We start from the raw sequence: 10,716 nt of genomic DNA, 5'->3' as shown, positions 1-10,716 counted from the left end.
GAACAATTCGTTATCAGAGAATTTGTTATCCAACTGTAAGGCGTATCTTTCTTACCTCATTCACTATTGCCGCAGCTGGCTTGAATTTGTCCTCCAGGGCCTTTTCTTTTACTTTAGTGACGATTTTCTTCGCGATCACAGCTCCAACCTCCGTTGCATGGTTGTGTGGATTCTTCCCCGCGTGGAATTTTCCGTCCCTCTCGGCTATCGACGCCTTACAAGCATTGCCTTTTGGACGGACAGTGCATTGCCAGTAAGTCGCGTAAGATCGCTTAGAATTTACATTGTAGGTGAACCCTAGGCTATCTACAAGCATTGTTTTCCGGCGCCTCGTTCCTTGCTCCACCAAATGGAAAGTTATTGGGGAGGCCTCGGGATGGGCAGAAACGTCATTGCTAAGGGATGGCTCACTTATTGATGACTCCGCGAGAAGGAATGAATGACGAATGACGAATGACGAATACTTTTGATAATGTATGTGGCAACATACGCAACGCCAAGTCAAATGAAAATGCATCATACAAAAGTGAAAAAAAAAACTGACTGACGAATACTTTTGATAATGTATGTGGCAACATACGCAACGCCAAGTCAAATGAAAATGCATCATACAAAAGTGAAAAAAAAAAAACTGACTGACGAATACTTTTGATAATGTATCATACAAAAGTCATGTTTGTAAGTCAAATTACTAACAATGCAATGACATAATAAGAACTGGGTTACGAAGTGCATGTTCGAAGAGGAGTGGTCACTGTACATGAAATTGTAAAGCTGAATGAAGCCAACGGCTGCTATCAGTGATGTCGACTCACCCAAAATCATCTGAATACTCATGTCGGCGACAAAACGCATGCTACGTGGTGTGCGTATGCTTCAGTGGTAGCAGCTGTCACTATGATCGCCTGGGTACCTTTAGGAAGGGCCGTCTAGTTTGTGGACTACATATCGAAGCAAACATCAACTGTATTAAAATCTAGAACTATGGATCCCAGAGCTATACCACCAACAATCTGAATGAAGAATGCGTTCTTCATGGCTTTCCAGAGCGACTGCCACCATGTTGTCGGTCGCGATTCCTTCCAAGCCATTTTGCTGTTGTCACCTTCAGGAGGGTCATATTCCTGAAAGACCAAATCAGTCTCACCGCCAAACTTCCTAAAATCCTCTAAAATATCTTGTTGTGGCAGTAATGGAGTTCCCTCGAGAACTCCTTTCCCTTGATACGATTGAATAACTCCAGCAGTAAACGTCTCGCTGATATAAAAAAGCAATCCCTCGATCGAGAATGGAGCTCCAGCCATTTATGTCCTGGATGACACACGGTTACTTTCGACGGATAGTTCGTAATGCCTCTTTAAGGGCCCACTGACGTATTTTTTGGGGTTCGTTGCTAAGGGTGTAATAGTTAAGAAATTTGAGAGAATTTGGCATTATTTTGGTCAGTTTCCAACTTTTGTAAACCAATGACCCTAAATATGACGTCATCATGCCACGCCCATGGTCACGTGACCAATAAAAGAAAACTCTAAATTTGTCTCCGTGCTACGCAATTTGGGTATTTAATTGATGGTTTCATAATTTGTATTCGTTTTTGCATACAGCCAAGCATGGTTTTCTTTTTATTTTGAAAAATGTTCTTTTTAAAGACATAAACGATACTGAAATTGTCATAACTTTTTCAAAAAAGATGATTTTAAAAAATCAATGCTTAGCTATATTCTGTATTTGGGGGTGAAACGTGCCATGTTAAAAAAAAAATAATTCAATTTAAAACCGCTGAAAATTTAGATTTCTTTCTCAAACCGGAAGTCAGTTCGTTTACGCATGCGCAGTTGATCTGGGAACGAGCGCGAGGAAGGGCGAGGAAAAACCTTCGATGCAGACAACAGTTCGGGCGGTGATCTTCGCTCGCTTTTTTACTTTTGCATCATGCAGCAGCCAAAATATGAAACGTATGTATGGGAAAGCTGTGTGAAGAAATATTCAAACATTTCGTTTCTCTACGGATTTCATTGAATGAAAATAATGGAGGCGATGGACAAGTCATAATGCACGGCTCAACCATGCTACTCGGTCGGAAGACGTGAGCCTATTTCGTGTTCCTTCCAACGCTTTGTCAAGGTAAGGATGCTTATTGTATAAAAGTGTTTGTTTATGCTAATTTCATCATGAGACGAACTTTAGTTGTGTTATTCGTCCCAGACAAGAAACATTTGCCAACCGCATGGAACCTCGAAAGTGTACGTAGCTGAATATTAATGTTCTGTCCAGTGAGCAGCACAAGTACGTTCATTAGATATTGATTTACATGTGCTGAGTAGTTTTTCAGCTTTGAAAAATAATAATTATTATTGTTTAACACCTTGCTTTTTATCAGTTCAACACAGGCCCTTAGAAATTATGTATATTGTTTATTAAACTTTCGTATATTTCGATTGTGGGCACAGTGACAATTTTTTTGGGTAGCATTTGCATACAGCCAAAACATGTTTCCCACAGTTTCACAGAACATTCCCATTTGTTGGGCTTCAAATTGTGCAGAAATTGTTACCCAGGTTTTTCCCCAAGTGTGAAAATTTTGAATTAAACGTCTGTCCTGACTCTATATCAGGAAAAACCTATAAAGAATCTGTCTAGTCAACTTTTTCAGTGAAAACAAGATTCTTTTACAATCTGAGAACATCACAAACACCATTTTCCTATGGCTGAAAGAAATAGGCTACCAACTTCTGGGTGCATATTGAGGAAAGACCCTTAGCCCGCAAAAATTTCATAAATTTGTCCTTGTCTGGGAATGTTGCTCGCAGGCTTTTAAGCTGGTTGAAATCAAATCCCTCTGTTGCAATTTTCTTGGCCATAGTGCCAGATATTGCACTTCCAAATTTCAGCAGTAGCAGCTTGGTCCGTTCTCTAATCTTCACCATGGACTTGTACTTATTTTTTTGCTCAAGTGGACGGCGTAAGAAGTGCTCGTGTTGGTCCTTAAGATCTTTTAGCTGTGTGCAAAATAGCACGTCCCTCATTGCCTCTACATCAGCCAGTGCTCTGTGAGCTAGAATATAGAACATTGTACAAGTTACGCATATGATTGCTTTTCATTTTACCATTGACTTCAGAGACAAGTGATTAATCCTGTGTTACTACTGTATGTACTGTTATTTCTATTATCATGCAGTGTTTCCACCAGACTGCACCATTGCGGAATCCCGCATTGTAATCAGAGATGGCCCCCAGAGAAATTTGGCCTTTTTTTTTTTGACAAGGCTGCAGGCTTAACACAGGCATAGTATTTAAAAAGCCATCTCAGGGCTCAAAATTGAGACCGATACAGTTGCCAATGCAATCAAATCCCTCTGGCAATTTTCTTGGCCATCATGCCAGATATTGCACTTCCAAATTTCAGCAGTAGTAGCTTGGTCCTTTCTCTAAACTTCACCATGGACTTGTACTTATTTTTTGCTCACTTCCCAAATTCAGGTCTTTACAGTTTACTCTCCCTGAATATGTAACCAGATTAATAAATGCAACTTCTTCTTTTGAGTTACATGTAAAGAGATTTTTCAATAATAACTACCATCATTTTGTGTATTGGGGAAGCATTAATTACCTTTAAATTGTGCATTAGGAAAGTACAGGGCATGCAATGCTGGCATGCCAAGCTTCTGCTTTTTATCTAGGGGAAGTTTCCCTAGTTTCCTCAGCTGTAAAATGAAACAAACAAAATTGTAAATTTATATACATTTTGGATAGTACAACTCAAATCACTACATATTTTTTATTGTTTAAATTCTGATGTCATTAATTAATTATTAATATATTCTAAAAGCCACATTATTTTTTAATGTGAACTATTTACTTTGTTTGATCTAAACTTACAGCTCGCAAGTTGAACAGTGTATCCCCAAAGAAGATGTGGTTAAATAGCTTGGTGGTGAGCAATGGATATCTCCTTTCGATCTCCATGTAAAGAAGAGGAAAGTCATAGACAAACCCATTGTGTGCAAGAAGTACTAGGAATTAAATAGAAATGAAAATAAAAGATTTTGACACAAAACAATGATTTGAATTGTTTTACTGGTAAGAATCTTGGTGGGATGCATGTACATGTAACCTGTATCACTGAAACGTACCTGTGTGTAATTCTTACAATGTAGATGCTGACACTTGTAACCACTACACCTCACAAAAAACTGCTTCAACAACCATAATACTGACTGTGTGCTACAATTCTAGTTGTTTTCTAAATTACCTGGGAAGTATTTCTTGTTTGTCTTTGCTGACACTTCCTCTGTGAGATTTGTAAGCCATGATACAAATCTAGGCAAAACTTCAGAAAGCTTTGGTTGTTGGATAAGGTCGGTTTGCTTTATGCCACATTTTCTGACCACTGAAAGGAAACAGGCACACAGTGGTTATAAAGTAGTCTGCAAGAGGAGATGCCTTTTCCGGCTTTTGTTTCACCTGCCTCGAAAAGAAATCTTTTTGCGGTGTGTGAAACAAAAACCTGGAAAGGTGTCTGTTCTCGCAGGCTACTGGTAATAAAATTATTAAAATATTAGAAATGAAACTGACCTAAATAATATCCAAAAAATAACCTTTATTATAGGAATAAAAATATGGCTGACCAAAGTCTGTCATTTCTTCTCAATAATGTTGTACATTTTGTAATCAGTGATATTCCAATAACTGTTGGTATCCAGCAAAGGTATGCCATTATCCAGAGAGCTTATTTGTCACATGCATTTGTTTCACAAATTATCGTCTGATTTTTTAAAAATCATTGGTAGTACTTTTCCCTTCAATTATTCATTAATTGTTTCTTAGTATTGTTATTGATGGGAAAATAATTAATTTTGTACACAATGTCATGTGTAGCTGATGACTTGATTGAAACTAAACTCCATAGCAACCTAAAGGTAGGCTTTGTATGGGAGTTACTCTAAAACATTGTTTCTACCTGGGGCTGCTATCCTTCTGGAGGTATTGACTAATGAATGGAAAGATTTTTCCAGATGAGTTTCCACATTGTTGGCAAGAGGTTGCAGCACTGCAGCAATTTCTACAATGTGGTCCTTGTAAATGGATCCACCAGTGCCTTCACAATCATACAAGAAATACAAAGGGGAAGGATTGCCTTGTAGCTCATCTCCACGCTCATCGTCGCTGCTGTCTGTCACTGGCACACCGTCACTGCAGTCTGGCTCTGGAAAACTGTCACTGCTATCACTGAATTCTGATTCAGAGCTGTTGTCATCACATCCACCTGCAGAGTATTTTGTTGTGATGGAAACAGCCTTCAGGGATGTCATATATTCTTTCTCTTTCTCATGTTTTTTCATCTTGTTCCTTTTGTTTTCATTTCTACATGTACATGTACATACAGTAAAGATGCATGAGATGAGTATTATGTTATTTATATAAACAGTACCAGTACTTTCTATCAAACAACTCAATGAAATAAGCTTAGGATGAATACATACAGTGTTTACATGTGTACACATTGAAAGGATAGTGACACAAAAATTAACCTTTTCTTTTGGTAATCTGGTGAATTTCGTTTCCTGATGTCTTCGTCAAATTGTTCTTGACGTTGAATAACATACTCAATGGCTTTCTTTGGCATTGGCACTGAAAGTAGTTGGAACAAGAGAACTATCCATATTGGACCAATATTCTAATAAAGAAAGTAATACATTTATTCAGTATACTATTGCAATGTTATTATATTTTGGTGAAGTTTCAGACTGAAAAGTACATCATGTTATATCATGAACTCACATCCTATTTCTTTTGAAATATGCATAAAAATAGCTTTACATGAGACTTTGAAAAGTTGAGATCAAAACAGGAGTTGTATTGTATTCCATTTTAAGGAAAAGGTCACCTTTATTAATGATTCTTACGATCTGCATACACGTTTGTGCTTAGCTACTCTAGGTGTTACTAACAGTAAATATAGTAGTGTACAGTAGGTACAGTGACCTTGTGTGGTATTGACATGTTTGTCTTACACTGGTAGTGTACAGACCCAAGGTCAATCCTTTTCCCCCTGTATGCAAGTGCGATGCCATGGTATCCCTCAGGGATGTTGTTAGTGATTCGTCCCTCCAAGGTAATATATTCCTCAGGTCTTGTGGCCATCTTTTCTAGTACACTTTTAAGTTCATTCAGTTGGGATTTGCATGTAAATGAATGTTTGCAGTGGTAGGGTTTACCTTCTTCGTCTTCCTGTTCATTAAGATAAAAAAATTGTTACCCCAATGGTATTGTTTTTATTCTTAGCTAAACTGTTGATACACACTGTATATTAGAGTTTTCAATCTCTTTCACCAAACAGTGGTAACTGCACTCACAAGTCATGTAAAATTTATTAGGTTGCTATTGGTTACCTTTTTATGAAACCTGCACCATGTCGAAGAGTGGTCATCGGTGTAGTGTTGGTAGTAGTTCATGATTGCCTTTCCAAAATCACCCAGTGGATCTTCTGATGAGTAGATCTCTTCACACTTTGTTAAGTTTTTTAAGCATTTTTTGGCATTTTGAATCATGCCTTCTGACATCCTTTTGCACTTTGGCAAACCAAGGTTCTTGCACTGTGAATGGTAAGTATTCATCATTATTTTTTTTTGGCGTATCAGTCCTTTTTATCATTCTTTACTGCTCATTTCTTGAGTGGCAAAGACTCAATAACTGAGCAGAAAGGGTGTTTCCACAGGGGTCCGCATCTTGTTAACCATTTTTTTGGAAGTAATATTACCTCAATGTGTAGTCTTGTACGGTTGTGAACCGCCCGGAAAAGTAAATGCAATAGTTATGTCACCGGTGTCATTTACTAAGTATCGAGTAATACACTTTCTACATATCGGAAACGCCAAACTGTAGTACTGAAATCTACAGTTCGCACGCTACTTTACTGCAACTCGTTGTACTCCGCACTTACCTGGCATGGGGTCTTTTTTACTTTTTCCAAGTCTGCATGGAAAGTTTTGGCAGTGTGGTTGCCGCAGTACACAATGTCCGTTTCTGGGCTTCTTGATAGCAACACCTCGTGACACGCAGCGTCTTTGTCTAAGACTGCTTTTGTTATCGTCATCTTTTCCTTTCCTATCAGATCTGCAAGTATCTCGTCGAGCATGTTCCCTTCTGCCCCGCCAGATGTGCCCTCCCAGTTGGCGCCTTGTCCTCGCTTCGTTCTGTGAGCGTAGCCGATTATGTTGCCTGTCTTGGCATCGTGCATTGTAGCCGAAGCGTTATTGGAGTAGTGACCTCTAGTAAGATAAAACCCATCGAACATGACCTCTAACTTCTTTTCATCTCCGCGCGCTCGGATAATTTTGCGAGCCTGGTCAACGCTCCAGTTGGCAATTTTTTCCACTTCTGGGGCGATCCACTCTATAACTCGAATCCATTGCTTTTCGCTGAAGTGGCTTATTCCAAGAGTGCCCAGAACATGGTCGTAGTCCTTGTAGTACAGGCCACAAACAATGAATGTCAGAAGGATGTAGTTCGTAAGGTAAGTTTTGGGTTTTGATCGAGTCGGTATAATTTCGTCGCTGGTGGAAATGGTCCACTCCTTTTTACACTCTGAACAGACGAAGTCCAGCTTCAAAATTCCCGTCTTCGGTTCACTTAGTTTCGAAAATTGTAGCGTCCCTAAATTGTTGCAGTTGTTGCATTTACTTTCTAATACGGACTTTTGAAATTTTTCCGAAGCGCAGATTACCAGCGGGGACTGATTTATCCTTAAATGCTTTTTAGTTAGCTGTTCAGGGTCATGACCTTTGTCTTGAAAAAAGGCGTCCACTTTACGACTTGTTTCTTTATCCTCTTCACTTTCTGTTAGTTGTTCAGAAGACTTAGTTGGTACTTTTTCGCAAGGCGACTTTGAATTGCACAGAAAGTCTTGAAGTCGTTCTACGGATACCATGTCATCGTTCGCACATTCCTCCACTTTGCTCACCACAATTTTCTCTGGAGAGAGTGGGGTGATCATTTCTACTTCCACTGATCTTTCCTCAGTCTGAGTTGCCACTGTCGATGTATTTTTTAAGCACAGTTCTTCTTCAAAGAAGTTAACTTGACAGCCAACATCCTTTTTACTTAGCGAGGGCGGCGACCATCGACCACTTGCAGCTTCCAAAGCTCGCCGCTTTCTCTTCCCTACTTTTTTTCCCGACATGAATCAACCCATTTTTTTTTTTTTTTTTTATGTTGTGTCTTTAAAAAAATTTTGGTTTGGTTTTGAAACGATTATAATTGAAACAATTAGGAGATTGTTATCAAATTTTCCAGGTAGGTGAGTGGGTTTTTTGTCAGCTCACGATATGATGACGTCAGTCACCGGAAGTAACATTTCACTTCCCTAGCAACGCGCGAAAAATCCGTCAGTGGGCCCTTAAAGAAGTGAGATGACAATACGTCACGCATATGAAATACGTGACCTGAATAAAACCTCCAGCTCCCCCTAGAATCTTATTGTCAACCACGAGAAACGTCGAGGTAAAATAATAATAATGTTGTCGAGGTGGTTGTTCAATTTTTTGTGGTGGTTGTAAGTCATTCCATGTTTTAGTAACTACAGCGAACAGTTTATTTCGGTAATATTGTCTGAACACAAAAGTTCGCATTTTTTTTTTCAACGATATTTCTCGAGTCCTATTGTTTGAACGAGAGCGATATTTCGCTGCAATCTGCGTAAGTTCGAGCGAGATATTATTTTTTCCACAAGGTCTTCGGAACGCTTTGGAAATACACAACTCGCAAGTGACTTGCCGACGCGTTCGAAACAAAGAATTTTTCCTTGAAGTAAAAAATAACTAAACGTGAGCAGCGCCGGCGCCATAGAAACTTTGATAAACAATTATATGGCTAAAGAAAGAGCATTTTACTGTTTGAATGAACAATTTGTGTCAAGTATAACCGGAGATATGATTTTTTCCACAAGGTCTTCGGAACGCTCTGGAAATAAACATCTCACAAGTGACTTGCCGAAGCGTGCGAAACAAAGAATTTTTCCTTGAAGTAAAAAATAACTAAACGTGAGCAGCGCGCCATAGAAACTTTGATAAACAATTATATGGCTAAAGAAAGAGCATTTTACTGTTTGAATGAACAATTTGTGTTAAATATAACCGGAGATCTGATTTTTTTCCACAAGGTCTTCGGAACGGTTTGGAAATTAATTAATTGTCAAATTGAAGTGTTGTTCACTAATAAAAATTTGTTATCTGTAAATGCGAGACCAAACTGCAGGAAAAATAAACAATTAATACTCAGCAATGACACCCGCTTATTTTACAATAATTCCTTTTCATTAAAATCGCGGGAAAAGGACTGCATGACTATCGATGTCTTTCAACACGGACTGCCATCAGTGAACAGTTTTTTTTTTTTTACTCAGTTTGCATTCTGCATTTTGTGACCCTCGTGTAATGACCACAAATGGTGAACGAAATTTCGATCTCCAAACGAGATTTTCGTTCGAAATTTCGCTCCCACTTGCGAAATTTCGTTTGAAATTTCGCTCCCACTAACGAAATTTCGAACGAATTTTGCCACCTTCAGCGAATTTGCCAAGTGAAATTTCGCACATCTGCACGAAATTTCGTTAATGGTGAAACAATAGAGACCAGCGAAATTTCGCCGAAAATTCGTTCTCATCGAAATTTCGCAGATTTACGTAGAATTTCGTAGAACTTCGTCGAAATGCGACGAAATTCGCTATCATTACTTTTGCACAGTACTGTATTAAGATTTGAAAGTGCTTCCTCATGTCCATCATTCACATTCAATTCCGGGTTCAAAATAATATCACAACTTGAACCCCGAATTCTTAGGCCTTTTTTGCCAAGGCTCATTTTTATCCAGCTGCCAATAATGAATGAGCATGTACCCTCAATAGTCAACAACATGATTTGTTACAGGGTCGGATCCAGGATTTTTCTTAGTCGGGGGTGCACCACTAAGGAATGGCGTATTTGACTGGTGAGGTTTTTTGACGACACAGTTGTATCAGAAAGCCACAGGTCATCTCACGTGACAAGAAGCAATATCAACTTAATTCATGACATGTTCATAGCACTGATATTTGGGGAATCTAATTATCGGTATCAGGAATTTGAAAGATAGCGATACACATTCTATGAATCACTTTTTTTTGTCATTTTCCGCGATTTGCATGTCTGCATTACTATGCTATAAATCAACAGGAATATGCCAAGAATTCGTTGCCTAGCACGTGACCAAAATCTTCCCGACCTTTTATAGTGACGACTAAGACAATTATAATTGTCATTAAAGATAAGACCCGAATCAGACCAGCTGACAAATGGTTGTATCTAGAACATGGGTTTTTGCTCTAGTGGTGCTCTTCTTACGGTTCTTGAAACCTGGCATGGTTTATTCCCCTTACGTTTCCTCCTAGCGTCATGGTTCAGCCAAGCGTTAAGCCCTGGGGCAGCCGGGGAGCTCATTTTCTCTACACAAATACTTGACCGTGCCCTATATAAATGTCACCCTATCACCAGTAGTTTTTATGCACAGTATTTGCCTCGATTAAGTAAACACGTTTAATCCAAGAACCGCGTTCTATTAAAGTTGCTGCCGAAGACAAACCACGGCAAGTCATACTAGGGCATCTGGTCTGCGAAGGCGTTTCAATCTGATTTACATCAAGTTCTACTCAACTTAACGGAAGATATGTCTCCATCAAGG

The 10,716-nt window shown here is 39.0% G+C and overlaps 1 protein-coding gene and 1 long non-coding RNA gene across 2 annotated transcripts; one reads left to right on the top strand and one right to left on the bottom strand.

Moving 5' to 3' along the window:
- Positions 1–1,837: 1,837 nt before the first annotated feature.
- On the top strand, positions 1,838–4,060 carry LOC138060212 (uncharacterized). Its single transcript, XR_011134312.1, has 2 exons — positions 1,838–2,124; positions 3,882–4,060. It is a non-coding gene; the product is annotated as an uncharacterized lncRNA (long non-coding RNA).
- A 172-nt stretch (positions 4,061–4,232) lies between these two features.
- Positions 4,233–6,653, bottom strand: LOC138013582 (uncharacterized). The gene is made up of 4 exons (XM_068860686.1): positions 6,393–6,653; positions 5,532–6,231; positions 4,961–5,364; positions 4,233–4,390 (listed from the first exon to the last, which is right to left on the bottom strand). The coding sequence occupies exons 2-4, from the start codon at positions 5,624–5,626 to the stop codon at positions 4,233–4,235; spliced, it is 657 nt and encodes a 218-aa protein (XP_068716787.1). The 5' UTR covers positions 5,627–6,231; positions 6,393–6,653.
- Between the last annotated feature and the right edge of the window lie 4,063 nt (positions 6,654–10,716).

The sequence above is a fragment of the Montipora capricornis genome, chromosome 8 (genome assembly GCF_036669925.1).
Source record: "Montipora capricornis isolate CH-2021 chromosome 8, ASM3666992v2, whole genome shotgun sequence".
Classification (NCBI taxonomy): Eukaryota; Metazoa; Cnidaria; class Anthozoa; order Scleractinia; family Acroporidae; genus Montipora; species Montipora capricornis.
This window is presented reverse-complemented; position numbering and strand designations above follow the sequence as displayed.